Source organism: Cucumis sativus, chromosome 6, assembly GCF_000004075.3.
Source record: "Cucumis sativus cultivar 9930 chromosome 6, Cucumber_9930_V3, whole genome shotgun sequence".
NCBI classification, from domain to species: Eukaryota; Viridiplantae; Streptophyta; class Magnoliopsida; order Cucurbitales; family Cucurbitaceae; genus Cucumis; species Cucumis sativus.
In genome coordinates, this window is record NC_026660.2 from 21742532 (window position 1) to 21757555 (window position 15024).

The window sequence follows — 15024 nt, forward strand, 5'->3', positions numbered from 1 at the left end:
AATTTTAACGATTTAATCATCTCCAAGGATAGAAATTATTTAATTAGAGATTTGATTCACATTATACATACAAAAGCCAAATTTATTTACGGTTTTTTATTCACATATTATCGACATGAAAAGTCAGAAACTAATTGTTGACGTCATTTTACTGAAAATCAAACCAAAATTTCCAAATTATATTAAATTAATATTTCTGAAATTTGGAGTCATACAATTTTTGGTTTTCCATTTGACCAATTTATTCAACAAAAAAAGAGAGAATAAAGATGAAAATTTGGCTTCTTCCACCGACGTGTCGTCTTCTATGTATCGTCAAGAGTTTATTCTATGAAATAAACGACATACAATTTCTATTCCCTTTCACATTAAATATTTTATTTTCTTGAAATTTAGAATTCTCCTATATCTTATTACTCATTATATATATAAGAGGTTTATTTCAAGGGAGTTGTTGAAATTGACTTACGTGGACTCACCCTATTGGAACTCTATTACTATTTAATTACCAATAAGAAAAATACTTATGTTCTCACTTAGTTTTTCTTTTAATATACTAATATGCTCCATCTGTAATAAAATATATTTTCAAAACTAACTCAAATAACGTATATAATAATAATGTTATTGGTGATTTTTAGATCAAAGAGATAAATCTTAAAAATTGATACATACCATGAAAAAGTTAGATCAATACCAAGACATGATTAGTCTATAAGAATAAAGAAATTGTGACTTTGGATCGCCATCTTGTCCTCAACTTTGACTAACCCTCACATTGGTTTTGCTAAGGAACTCAATATGTTTAAAAGGAATGTGAAGAATATGAGAAGAGACTTAACTCTAAATCTTAATATAAATAAGGGAGGGAGAGTTGTAAATATAACATTTGGATCTACACAAAATCATTTATTTTAATATAAACACAGTAAATAATTTCAACCCCTCAAAATTAGGTTTAATTTGGATTGATTAGCTTGTAATAAATTGGAACACTATTTTCTTTTGGGTAAAAAATATTATTCTTAATTTTTAAAAGGGATTTAAGACTTTAGTTTGAATTTTAAGTCACACACATGGTTTATCCAAACTTAAAATATTTTGGTTGACTAGCAGTCTACGATAAGTTTCAACCGTCCAAATCACCACGTGGAAACATCCTACTGACGGCTCCAACATCCTTCTCTCTTATCATTGCCTATAAAATCCCAATTTCCACCCTCGTCAAAATTCAACCAAAACCCTTCATCTCTTCTTCATTCCAATTTAATTTTTCTCTCTGCATTATTCTTACTTCAGTTTCTCTTCTATTTTACTTCACAACCATGCCTGCGGGAGGATTCTCCACGGCACCCGCTACAGGAGTCGAGTTTGAGGCCAAAATCACTCCCATCGTCATCATTTCTTGTATAATGGCTGCCACCGGAGGCCTCATGTTTGGTTACGACGTTGGTGTTTCTGGTGAGTAAATTCTTCTCTAATATTTCATAAAAGTTATTCAATATAGAGTCAATACAATATAACTTTTTCTTCCAAATCACAAACTTTTAGACTTCGGTATGTCTAAAATTTTAAAATATAGGATTATTGTCATTATGATTAATGAATTTTTTTTCCTTTTGAAATGAAAGTCAAAAGGATGTTTGTTATTTGTTTGGTGATCAGACTCGTTCTAAAATATCCTTATATAAGAAAATTTGGTCCTTTTAAATGGAAAAAAGTTAGTTTTTATTTTGTTTTCAACTTTTAAAAAATCAAGTTTAGTCATTAAGATTATTAAATTTTGATAGTTTCTTACAAGTTGGAAAACAATCCATTTCAAAAAACTAGAAGTACTCTATAATTATTTCTGAAAACTTGCTTTTATATTTCTAAAGTTTATTTTAGACAACTTTCATTAATATGTTATACATAAAAACAATCTTTTTCTTGAATTGAATCCAAATACACCCTTAATCTATTAAAAATTAAAGATGAACTTATAGTTTTACCGTGGAAATTAGAGAAAGAAATGAAAGAAAATTAGGAAATGATTTCCTTACCGTTTTATTTGATTAAATAAACAGGTGGGGTGACGTCGATGCCGTCATTTTTGAAAAAATTCTTCCCGGTGGTTCACCGGAGAATCGAGGAGGGAGGAGACAGTAACTATTGCAAATACGATAACCAAGGCCTTCAGCTATTTACATCATCCTTATATCTCGCCGGATTAACTGCCACCTTCTTCGCCTCCTACACCACTCGCCGCCTTGGCCGCCGCCCCACCATGCTGATCGCCGGTATTTTCTTCATACTCGGCACCGCCCTCAACGCCGCCGCCCAAAACATCGAAATGCTCATCATTGGTCGAATCTTGCTTGGTTGTGGTGTGGGTTTCGCCAATCAGGTATTTTCTTCTTCTGTTTTCTGCCATTTTAATTTGTTTAACATTTAATACAATGTTTAAAAAATAAATCGAAAATATCATTTGGAAAATGAAAATTAATATCAACAAAGGGAATCGTTTGAATATAAGGGGTCCGATCCACTATGTTAGAAAATCATGTGACTTCAAAAAATAAAAATTAAGATTTGGTCTTCTAAACTAATAGTTTAATGTTGGTTAATTTATGAATTTAGTCTCCACTACTTTTATTTATTTCATGTTTTAGCCTAACACAAAATATCTAGTCAACTTTGAATTTTGTTTTTAATTAGTCCTTAAGACTTTTTTGTCCTTCTTTAGTCGTTTAAGACATTATTATAGATATAATTTTCTTTTTTGTGTTCTTACTAAATAAATGCAAATCTAATATTTAAGATCTTATTTTGTAATAGTTAGGATTTTTTTTTAGTTTTTGAAAATCAAACAAAACCCTCTCTTTCACTTCTAAATTTATTGGTTTACTATGTACAAAGACAATCAAACATAAGTAATTAGGAAATGGACCCTAAACTAATTTGTGGTAAAAACTAGTTTATTCTTAGATCCTAAAAGTCAATTTTGTCTCCTTATTACATCATAAATTTGACCTCTTTTAGTGGGGTGACAATAACCTCTTTAACATTATATATATCTTACGTTGAAAGAATAAAAACAAAAAGGAAAAAAATATTATATATTAGAAATGAAAATAGATCAGTATTTTAAATTGATTTATAGATAAAAGAGAACCAACCAAATGAGCCTTTTTTTCTTCTTTGTGAATCTTCTCTTTCCCTTTTGCTTTCCAAATCATTTTCTCTATCTCGAAAGTCGTTTTGTCTTTGAGTTGAATAACGTGATACTTTGGCCACCTTTTTGATTCCCTTATATATTATTTATTTACCATTTCTTATTATTATTAGACTTCGTGAAGGTGTGTATGATTTTTTTAATAATTCTCTAAAAGTTTGGCAAGCTTCTAATGGTTAATTAAATCCACTATTTAAGGCATCTTTAGTTGTGTTTTTAGCATCTTTGGTAGGTGCTTTTGACTATTGAGATTAAATAAATCCCACTTTTTGCTTTGTGTTATATTTATTCATCTATAAAACTTAACTATTTTATATAACACATATTTTAAAAATCATAGATTAAAATACCATTTTAATCTTTATATTTTAAATTTATTATTGACATTTGTCTTTTGGTATAAAAAAAAAAAGCTATAGATAGCAATTTTTAATGATTAATAAAACTAGGAATTGAATTGAAGAATTATTAAAAGTATTGAGACTTAAGACTAGACAAAAATATATTTTAACCAAAACTTAAGTTTATTATTTTTTGTTATTTGTACCTCAACAGGTAGAAATTAACCTTACTAAAAAAGAAGTGTTTTAAAACAATTTTAAACCTACTATATACATGAAATACCCAAATCATAAAACAAAAAGAGTTTTAAATAACTTTGTTTTAACCTTATTATCACTAGATAAACTCTAAAAACTTTTATTTAGAACAAAGAGTCAATGTCACACAACACTGCCATATAATATAATAAATTATTAGACTGATTTCAAAATAATTGGATTTCTATATTGTAATACAAGTCTGTATTCAAATGAGTAAATACAAAAATGATTTTTTTTTTTAAAAAAGATATCCACATACAAAACAGAAGATATTTATATATATCATGCATGAATGCAAAAATAAATAATTGTAAGTTTAAAATAATAAAATTGAAAGGTTAGCTGGGGGGGGGGGGCAAGAATTATGGTAGGTACTATCTAGGGAGGGAAATTAAATGATAATTAATTATAAATTTTAATAGGTGTAATCTAAAATAAATAAATAAATATGAATATTATGAAAATTGATTATTTATTTAAGGTTTAAAAATAATTACAGGCAGTGCCACTATTTCTATCGGAAATTGCCCCAACGAGAATACGTGGCGGACTCAATATATTATTCCAACTTAACGTCACTATTGGTATTCTCTTTGCCAGTCTCATCAACTACGGAACTGCCAAGTCAGTCTCTTTCTTCTTATTCAATTTTTTTTTTTCCTTTTCTTGTTTATTTTGAAACACACGTGTTATCTCCAGATGTTTACTTCGAAGTTCTAATTTAATAAATAAATTCATGGAATAGACTAGTAGATTTTGATTTTTTTTAAAATACCAATCCTTAAATAAATAAATAAAAAGTTGAAAAATATACCAAAATAGTATAATTATAGTAAAAAATATTATTTAAAAATTATATAGACAAAGCTATATGTAATAAAAGTTCACTAATTTTGATTATTTTTTTATTGAAGAAGATGACTAGATTGTTATTTTTTAAAGTTAAAGAAACAGAATTATTATTTCTATAAAAGTGACCAAAAACATTTTATCTAAAAATTACTTTTACTTCTGAAACTTCCACATACATAACAATTCAATTATGAATTTTTTAATAAAAAATTGTTAAAAATAGAACCTTTACCAAATATTTATAATAAATTTTATTTTTTAGTGGTTTGTTAGTAAATTTGGTTTATTTTTTTAAAAAGTTATTCCTTTTTAATTTTAGTTTGTAACCGTTTAGTATTATTATTATTATTTGTTGTAACATTTAATTACCAAACTTTAATAGGTCATAAGATTTAATTAGTTTTTTTTTTTTATAAATAAACTGATAAACTAATTAAAAAACTCAATATTTCTAAAAAAATAAAAGAACTACATCATAAAACTTAATGTTCATTTTACATTAGAGACTAATTAAAATATTATCATTTTGAAACTACAATTTAAATGTTACCCAACTAAAACAATTTCTTAAAAATCAATTGTTTTAGGTTATTGCCTAATGGGTAAGATTATTACTAACAAACCATAATTTACGAATGAAAATTGAATTTCAGAATCAAAGATGGATGGGGATGGAGATTATCATTAGGATTAGCCGGAGTTCCCGCCGGTTTACTCACGATTGGAGCCCTATTAGTGGTGGAAACGCCAAACAGTTTGATCGAACGAGGTCGTCTTGAAGAAGGAAAAGCCATTCTAAGAAGGATCAGAGGAACCGAAAACGTCGAACCGGAGTTTCTAGAGTTGGTCGAGGCGAGCCGGATTGCAAAAGAAGTGAAACACCCATTTAGAAACTTACTCAAGCGCCGGAATCAACCGCAGCTCATCATCGCCGTCGCACTCCAAGTCTTCCAACAACTCACTGGAATTAATGCCATTATGTTCTACGCCCCGGTGTTGTTTAATACTTTGGGTTTTAAGAACGATGCCGCCCTTTACTCCGCGGTCATCACCGGAGCTGTTAACGTTGTTTCTACTGTTGTATCCATTTATTCGGTTGATAAACTTGGCCGTCGCATTCTTTTGCTTGAAGCTGGTGTTCAGATGTTCATTTCTCAGGTATTATATATATCTTTTTTTAAAAAAATTTAACTAATCTAAAGTTTAGGGACATGTTAGACATTTTTGAAAGGTTAAGAACCACATAGATACAAAAATCACAAAGTTCAAAGATTTAACATGTAATTTATCCTTTAAAGTTAAGACATCTATTTTGTATTTAATTTAAAAGTTTATGAATTTATTAGACATTTTTTAACACACTACGAGCCTTTTAGTTCAAATATAGGCCTTGTATTATCTTTGTAATTAAATCTAAATTGTGAGATGAATCATGTAACAGGTGGTGATTGCAGTAATCTTGGGAATCAAAGTGAAAGATGATACAAACAATCTCCACAACGCACTAGCCATAGTGGTGGTAGTAATGGTTTGCACATTTGTGTCTTCCTTTGCTTGGTCATGGGGTCCTTTGGGATGGCTAATTCCAAGTGAAACTTTCCCTTTAGAAACCCGATCGGCGGGACAGAGTATCACTGTATGCGTCAATCTTCTTTTCACTTTTGCCATCGCTCAAGCCTTCCTCTCCATGCTTTGCCACTTCAAGTTTGGTATCTTTCTTTTCTTCTCCGGTTGGGTTCTTGTCATGTCCGTCTTCGTTTTGTTTTTGCTACCGGAGACTAAGAACATTCCCATTGAAGAGATGACCGAAAGGGTTTGGAAGCAACACTGGCTCTGGAAGAGGTTTATGGATGACAATGACGAGGGTCAGAATCACCATCGTTATGCAAAGGAAACTGTAAAGCCACTTGAGAAGGCTAAGAATGGGACAAGCAATGGAAATGGGTTTAATTCTGTTTCGTATCAGTTGTAAATTAGGATTTTAGAATAAATATTATTGATCTACTAGTCGGGTAAGAAAACAACCCAGAGAAAAAGTTCATGCATGGTAAGCTGTGGTTCAAATTTTTCAACCACAAAGTTGGACGGATAAAAGTGAACGTAGCTCCATTAGCTAACAAATGTTTTCCTTCTAGAGTATGAATTGGTTAATTAATTAGTTGGGGAGTTGGGGAGAAGGATACCAATGTGTTTGTTTTTAGTTAACGTTATTCTGTTTATCTTTTACTTTAAATTATTTTTATTGTGGAAACAGTAAACAGAAAAGTAATTTATTTAATTAATTTTGGAAATTTTATGTTGTTTTGAAAGTTATCACTAAAGTGGCAGGGATTGGATATATATATATATATCATGTGTTTACACTTGTTTTATTACGACTCTCGTTTTTGTTTGCATTGATGCACTGATTATGAATCCTAGTGGAGATGACTTCTTTCAAACAGTACACAATATATGTTTGATTACTAAAATTAGGTCTAATAGTAAAACTCATTTGTTGGTTAATCTAAGTTGGTGTGTAATATAATTTGGTTTCAATAGTAGAACTCTTTAGGTTTTCCTTGAGAACCTAAGTTTGGTGCCTTTCCCACTCATCCCAAACTAGGGCACTCAAGGTGTGTATGAAAGTCAAAGAAGTGGATTTCATCAACCCACCATACTATTATTGGTCGACCTCTTCCTTGTTTAATTTCTAAAGTTATATGTTATTACATTATCTTTTGGAATGATGACTCATTAGGTCATCTTCCTAAGCTTATATATACTTAGTTAAATAAGATTTCATCTCTTGGAATGAACCTTTAATTCATTTCCTTTGGAGGTACCTTACCCAAATAATGAAAGAAACGTCTTTCTCTTGGAGTGATCCATTGTGTCATCTTCTTTAACCAAATAATAAACTTGGAATGAGACCCATGTTTTTGGATCGCTTTTGGTTATATCCTATAAGAGAAAATGTGTTTATTTGAGTTAATCAACTTTCACTCATAAGACTATTATAATTATAAGGTTTAGGTTGAAGATTATTAAAAAAAACCGTTTTCGTACTCTCATTAATCTAGTTTTGTGTAATATATATATCCCTAAATTGAAGTTGATAAGATGCATTTTGTTCATTTTCTTGGTAACTTCATGTTGGGAATACGACCAAAATTTCACATCGATTAGATAAAAAATGATCATAGGTATACATGTAAAAATTGGTGTATATATAAGATAGCAGGAGGATGGTGTATATTCAAAGTAGACAATATCATATCATTGTAAAGATATCTGAAAGATCTATTGTCCTAACACTCTAAGAACAAATCTATGTATACTCTTGCCTATTTGACATTTTTTTAAAGCTGCTCTTTGATCATGAAAGATGGTGTTAATTTTGTGTATCATTACAGCCAATATGGTTTTTGGTAGTGAGTTTTGTTTTGTTTGTTAAGTTGTTGGCCTATGAAAACTAGTCCCATTTTCTAAATTAAGAAAAAATTGAAAACTTTCTAAAACAAATTAAAACATCAATTAACTTTTGTAGCAAAAAAAAAAAAAAAATGATGATCATGGTGTTCTCGCATAGAATATCAAGCTTTTTAAAAAAATTAATAGTTAGAAGTAGATCTTTCCAGTCCAATCAAACAAGTTTATATGAAATTACTAGCGAATTGGAATTTAAGACTCATTTCGAAATGATAACCTCTAATTCTCAAATCACTAAAACAGCAAAATCAATATGATTTCACTCCTAAAAAGGATTGGGTTAGAAACATATTATCTTAAAATCAAAATAAAAACAGGTTCTTTGCCCCCAAGATATTCAAACACTCTACAAATGGGAAAATTCAAGAAGGTACTTTAAAGCTAATATTAAAAACAAACACAAAGGCTAAAACTTAATATTCATCATCAAGAACTACTTTAGACAATCTAAAACCTTGCAATAAAACCCTAGTGTATTGTAAAAAAAAAAAAAAAAGTAAATTAACCCTACATAAATGTTATTAAAAATGATGACATTGAAAAATACTAAAACTACATTAAAATTATTAAAGTAAAATCTAACTAATAATTTGATGCTTGATGTTTATATATATCACAAACAATGTAGTGAAGAAGATTTAAAGACTTAATTAATATCTTATTAATCTGGTTAAATTATTTCATAGTACGTGATTATATCATACATATATCTTTTAGGAAATATATTATACACATATCTTTGAAAAAAATGATATTATACATAATTATGTGTATGAAATCTCTATTTATTTTACTTTAGAATTTGTTATAACTTTTTTCTTTAAGAAGAGACACTGATTTCACATCTTAATTTTTGAGCAATTACTACTAATTAAAGTGCACAAACTTTTGTTTCTTTAAACTAACTAAAATTTGGTTTATCTTTTGTCATAAAATTAAACTATTTAATTTGGATGTAATCTAAAGAGCCTTATGAATTCAAATTGATTATAGTTTATTGTTACCAAAAAATTAAACTCAACCATTAGCAATTTCTTATAACGATTTTTCCTTATTGATTTTTCTCCAAACTATTTTCTAATTTGCTTAATTAATTTAACCGTCGCTTATTTCTATATATGAAATGTTGTTTGTCCTAAAACTACTAAATCTTCTATTAAACCAATCTCTTTAATTTGTTCGATGATGAAATTTTGGTTTGAATGACCAACACAGTTTACATTATTGTGAGATATACCTATTGATTTGTTTTTTATCCAAAAAATTTCATCACAAGGAGACTAAATCAATGAGGTTAATTGACCACTTTTGTTAAACGAGAACTTCATCCATATAACTACTTGTCACTGACAATTGTTCTAACTGAGAGTATCGAGAGAGCATTAGTTTTGACGTCTAAATCTTTGTTATAAAGATGTCTCTTTTAACTTAATTAGTTGTATTGATGTCACCTTTTATCTAAAGGAAATCACACTTAACTTGACCTTCACATGACAATAGCCACAAATTTGTAAGTTGGAAAAGAAAAATGTTTAAAACAAAAAACAAAGATTATGATGCCTAAATCATCATTATCTTTGTTGGGTCGAGGTCGACCAACCCAACATCAGGCGATAGTCAAGTTAGGGTTTCATTCTTAAGGACTAGCTAATGCCGGACATTTTGGTCCTCAAGTTAACATAAGAGGCTTGATCTAGGTAGGGGTTGAGGTCATGCCTAGTTTATTCTTCTTCTCCCGCTCTTCTTCAACTATTTTACTCTTAGTTCTAGAATCTACCTATAACATTTCTAAAAGCTTGTTTTTATTGAGGATAATGTTGTTCTAACTTATAAATCTATATTCTTATTTATTTTCAATTAATACATACCCTTTTTTTGGTCCCACATTTACAAATAATGTTTGGATCTACCTTATTTATCATAATCTCTCACAACCAACCCAATAGGTTACTATAGTTCTTCACCAAATTATATATCAATTAATCCCTATATTCCATTGTGTGTGATATATGCCTCTCTCATGATCATCAATGAGATATCAATGATGATAATTATATTGATCAAAATATAGTTTTTTGGACCAAAGTTCAAATGTCAGTTGCATTCAAATAAATAATATATATGCAAAAGGAGTTGGTTGAATAAAATAAACACAATATAATTTTTTTTGAAAATAAAAAAACGTTTTGAGCAAAAAGCAACTTCTAATTAATTGTTGCTCTAACTTAAAGACAACATCTCATATGGCTCCAAAGATGCCTCAATTAGCACTAAGAAGACACTCTTCAATCATTTGAATTTTTTTAAAATGGTCATTTAAACACACCAAATGCCAAAACGGTCAAATTCAAATTTGGTGTAATAACTATACAAAGTTAATAATTTTAACCAAAGTTAACGAACTAATTGTAATTAACCCTTAGTAATAATAATATAGTAATTTTGTTAGTAAATAAGTGAGACAACTTACCAGCAGGGTTTAAACATTCCATTCTTTCCTTTGAAGTTTTTCAACTCCAACCATTAGGGTGTTTGGAAAGGGAACACTTTATTTTATTTCATTTTATTAAAAAAACAAAGGAAAGGAAATAATTATAAAAATTATCATTTTTCATTTTTCATTTTTCATTTTTCAATTTTAAACTCAAAATCATTACAACCATTAATATTTTCCTCTTTTTAATTTATTGTGACAGATCCAATGGCTGAATTAAAACGCTACCTTCATTTTACTGCAAAATAAATACATAAATTCTGATTAAGGTAATATGTAAAATATGGTTAAGAATTAAATGACTCTTAACTAATATTAATTATTATTATTGGATTTGGAACCCTTTCAGTTTCATCTACTGAATTTTCCTTTGATAATAATTTGAACAGTTTCAAATTTTTTTGATAAAATGACATCCCACCTATTCTCTTCATGAGTTATCTTTTTTTTTTTTTTTCTTTTTCTCAACTATCATTTTCTTAGAGTATTTGTTTTTCAAAATTAAATATTGGAAAAATAAAATCCTTTTTTTAGTTCTATACTTTTGAGTATAATTTTTATTCGATACATTAATTTCACCATTTAAATGTTTAGGTACGTCCTTTAACTTTGATTAATAAGTTTCAAGTTTATATTAATTAATCGAAAGAATTATAATTAATTGAATTTTATTATTTTTTCATCCCTATCAAATTATTTATGGAAAATTGCTAATGTTAATATAAATATTTTCAAATTTCATGTCTAATTTGAAAATATTAATTTCAAATGAATATTTAGTGAAAGAAAATTAAGGCTAATTTTAAGGGTTTAGAACAAAATGAAATGAAATTCAAAAGTGAGAAATTAAAAATGAAAATGCAATAGAAATATTAAATCTAAATTTTAAAGTTGGAAATGTAATTTTTTTTTTAATTCACAAGTTAAAATTCGTATAGGTTGCATGAAAATGGAAAAGATTGAAATAAAGAAACTTTCTTAGATTTTAAGATCAAAGGTCGAAAATGGGGTCACTCCCCAAAATATAAATGTATTTTTTTGAAAAAAAAAACAAAATTACTTTTTTTCCTAAAAGAACACACAACAATATTAAAAGAGATTTCTTTTTATATTATATAAATTGAAATGATGGTAAAAGGAACAGTCTTTTCTAACCTTTATATATATATAATCCATACATCTTTCGAAAAGAAAAACCCCATTTTGATCGAAGTGTTAAAGTTGAGATAGAGAAAATGGGTTTTGCGGCGACGGTGACGGCGACGGTGTTGGTGGTGGTGACGATGATGACGATGATGCCAGAGATGGCACTGGGGGCAGTTTATAAGGTTGGAGACGCCGCCGGTTGGACAATCATCGGAGGTGTGGACTACAAGCAATGGGCTGCTACTAAGACTTTCCAGCTCGGCGATGTCATCGGTATCTTTCATTTCTCATCAACATGAAAAATTTAAACCCATTTTCATGGTTTTTTTGTTTCATCTTCATGGATCTTTTTTTTTATTATTATTTTTATTTGAATATTGGATTTCATCTTTGAACACATGTTTTGGAATTTCTCACATCTATCAAGATGGGTAATCTAACTACATGTTTTAGTTTAAAGGTAATTAACATAACATACTTCTTAGAGAAACTCTTTGATATGTGAGATTGAACGAAGAATGTTGAAGTTGAGACAATAGAAGGATGATCCATAGACGAAATTGGAACCAAACAACACTTTTATATATATCTCAACTCTCATCCCAAATTTAAATGGATTTCTTATATATATATATATATATACACAATTCCGACAAGAAAAAGGTGATAGAATGTGAGAATGGAAAATAAGGTTAAAAGAAACTTCCAAAAATAAAAGAAGAAAAGGGGAAAGGGGAAAGGGGAAAGGGGAGGAGAGCACTGAGTAGCAACAACAATTAGGTGGGCCTGAAGCATGTGATAGTGGGCCGCATGTGATAGTGGGCCTTGTAGGGCCGATTTGTACAACCTTTTTCCACCCACTCACTCACGCTTTCATTATTATTAATTCACTTTACTATTTTACTTCCCAAATTCCATAATTCTCCTTTTTTGTTAACTTTTTACTTTTTTACATTTACAATCCAATCTTAGAGTTTCAATAGCAAAAATTTCTAAAATTTAGAACCAAACATGAATAATTGTAAATAAATAGGTTGGCTTTAATAGGGTTTAAATCCAAAATTTTCACACTTTTGGTTAAAATACAGTTTGTTCAATTTTCGTTTAATTCAAATAATTTTAGTCTAGTTTTATCTTAAATGTAGTTTTCAATGCAAGTTGATTGTTAAATATATAATATTAGCATTTGTACTATAAACTTTTAAAACATATTTACATATTATATTTCTTTGGATGAAATTTAATATTATTATTACAAATAACCAAATTTCCAAAGTATATTATTGTGTCAGTAGTGGAGAAGTCGTATAATGTACTAATAGTTTTTCAGAGTTGTAATCGAAAATAAATTAAATTTTACATAAAAGAAAAGAATGGAGATGATTGGTTTTGTGTTTGTTTTTCAGTATTTGAGTACAATTCCAAATTCCACAACGTAATGAGAGTGTCGCATGAGATGTACAAATCATGCAATGTATCACGTCCAATTGAGACTCACACTTCCGGCAACGACTCCATAACCATTCAAACAAGAGGCCATCATTTTTTCCTCTGCGGCGTCCCCGGCCACTGCCAAGCTGGCCAGAAGGTCGATATCAATGTCCAACGCCTCACTTCCACCGCTGCTGCCCCCGAGCCTTCTGCCTTGGCCTCCCCTTCTGTCCCTATTGCCCACACCCCCACTGCACCAGCCCCGAAAGCTGCTGCTTCGCGCGTCAGTGCTGGCTTTGAGCTGTTGTTTTTGGCTTTGTCTGTTTTGGTGATTGGGGCTGTTGCTTAACCCAAGGTTTTGTTTGGGTTTTCTTATTGGGTAAGAGAGACAATTCTACATTTCAAAGCTTTCTTTTTTGGTAGCAGATTTTTGTATTTTGTAGTGTCAGATTGTTATTGTTGTCTTTGTTTTATATATACATATGTTTTTTGTTATTTTGAATAATTGTAGTTTGGAAATAATGAAATTGGTGTTTTCATCTTGGGAGGAGACTATGGTTAATTGGTTAGTTTGTGAATGCTTTGTGTTTACTGATAATGGAATTCTTGTCTCCTTCTCATTTACTAGTAGGCTATGTTCAAGTTGGCCTAACTTGGTCAAATCATGGTGTATTTGATTTTTTTGTTATTTTAATGAGATTTTGATATTTGTAAATATTTGTAAATATTTTTTTAGAAATTCTGTTCATTTAAGATAATTATTCTAATTTTTATATAAGCCACAAATTATAAGTTATAACTTTATAAAAATTGAAATTTGAAAATACTTCCATCACAATTAGAAGAGATATATTTGGAAGCGATTTTGAAATCACTTTCTCTTTATTGTGAACTAAAATTGATTTTTTTTTAAAAAAAATCATCTCAAATAATTTTAGAAGATCGATTATTCACAAAAGGGTTATCTAATTCCATTTTTGTCATTTGCTATTTGTGATTTTTTTAAAAAAAAAAATTTGAATATTGGAATAAAATATGACAAACAATTACATATGTTACGAGGTCTCATTCAATATATATATTCTATATATCAACATACATATAAGAATTTAACAATAAAATAAATAGAAATAAATCTTTACTAATCATGTTAAATAATTATTTCTTAAATTGTGAGTACAATTATCAATTAACTCTAAATTAATTTTTTAACCAAGCATTACTATTAAAGATTAATTTTAAGTATATGAAAACCATTCGAAGAGTTTGAACAAACACAAATTTAATTTTAATTGTAAGCAATGAACAAACATAAATTTGATTGTTTAAAAATCAATCTTACAAAATGAATGATATCTAAATCTTTTTCTAAAGTCATTACTCCAACTATCAGTTCCACTGTAAAATGTTACTTCCATCGAACTTCAGATGTACCAAATATCTTCTAACCTATTATATAAACAGAATTTTTTGGCCCAACTTACACCACATATGAGGGCGAAAATTCAACTTTTAATTGAGACTAAAATAACTTAATCAATATAACTACTTATATAAAATGCATAGTTTGTAAGATTAAGGGGAAAAAACCCTATACAGATATATATGTTATATATTTATAACAAATATAATAAATTCACGCAAATTTTCCATTAAAAAAGTGCACAAAAGAACAATAACAATATTAGGTTTCTTGATGGCTATTCTTCCTTTCACTTTTATATTATAGAGATGGAGACAGGACAGCAGAATAAGGCAATAAGGTAAAGAATGTATTATTATTCTCCCATTTCATACCTAAAATCAATTTGGAG

The 15024-nt window shown here is 28.9% G+C and overlaps 2 protein-coding genes across 2 annotated transcripts; both read left to right on the plus strand.

Moving 5' to 3' along the window:
* The first annotated feature begins 1239 nt into the window (after positions 1-1239).
* On the plus strand, positions 1240-6919 carry LOC101215746 (sugar transport protein 13). Its single transcript, XM_031886638.1, has 5 exons — positions 1240-1461; positions 2067-2386; positions 4316-4440; positions 5322-5826; positions 6110-6919. Exons 1-5 carry the CDS (start codon positions 1326-1328, stop codon positions 6638-6640), a joined length of 1617 nt encoding a protein of 538 aa, XP_031742498.1. The 5' UTR covers positions 1240-1325; the 3' UTR covers positions 6641-6919.
* A 4885-nt stretch (positions 6920-11804) lies between these two features.
* LOC101216229 (mavicyanin) lies at positions 11805-13813 on the plus strand. Its single transcript, XM_011659274.2, has 2 exons — positions 11805-12052; positions 13186-13813. The coding sequence occupies exons 1-2, from the start codon at positions 11869-11871 to the stop codon at positions 13557-13559; spliced, it is 558 nt and encodes a 185-aa protein (XP_011657576.1). The 5' UTR covers positions 11805-11868; the 3' UTR covers positions 13560-13813.
* Positions 13814-15024: the final 1211 nt, after the last annotated feature.

Coding starts and splice junctions, on each gene's coding strand:
- LOC101216229 (XM_011659274.2), top strand. CDS start 11,869: ATGGGTTTTGCGGCGACGGTGACGGCGACGGTGTTGGTGGTGGTGACG. Junction 12,053..13,185: donor CCAGCTCGGCGATGTCATCG/GTATCTTTCATT, acceptor TTTGTTTTTCAG/TATTTGAGTACAATTCCAAA.
- LOC101215746 (XM_031886638.1), top strand. CDS start 1,326: ATGCCTGCGGGAGGATTCTCCACGGCACCCGCTACAGGAGTCGAGTTT. Junction 2,387..4,315: donor GTGTGGGTTTCGCCAATCAG/GTATTTTCTTCT, acceptor AAATAATTACAG/GCAGTGCCACTATTTCTATC. Junction 5,827..6,109: donor TTCAGATGTTCATTTCTCAG/GTATTATATATA, acceptor ATCATGTAACAG/GTGGTGATTGCAGTAATCTT.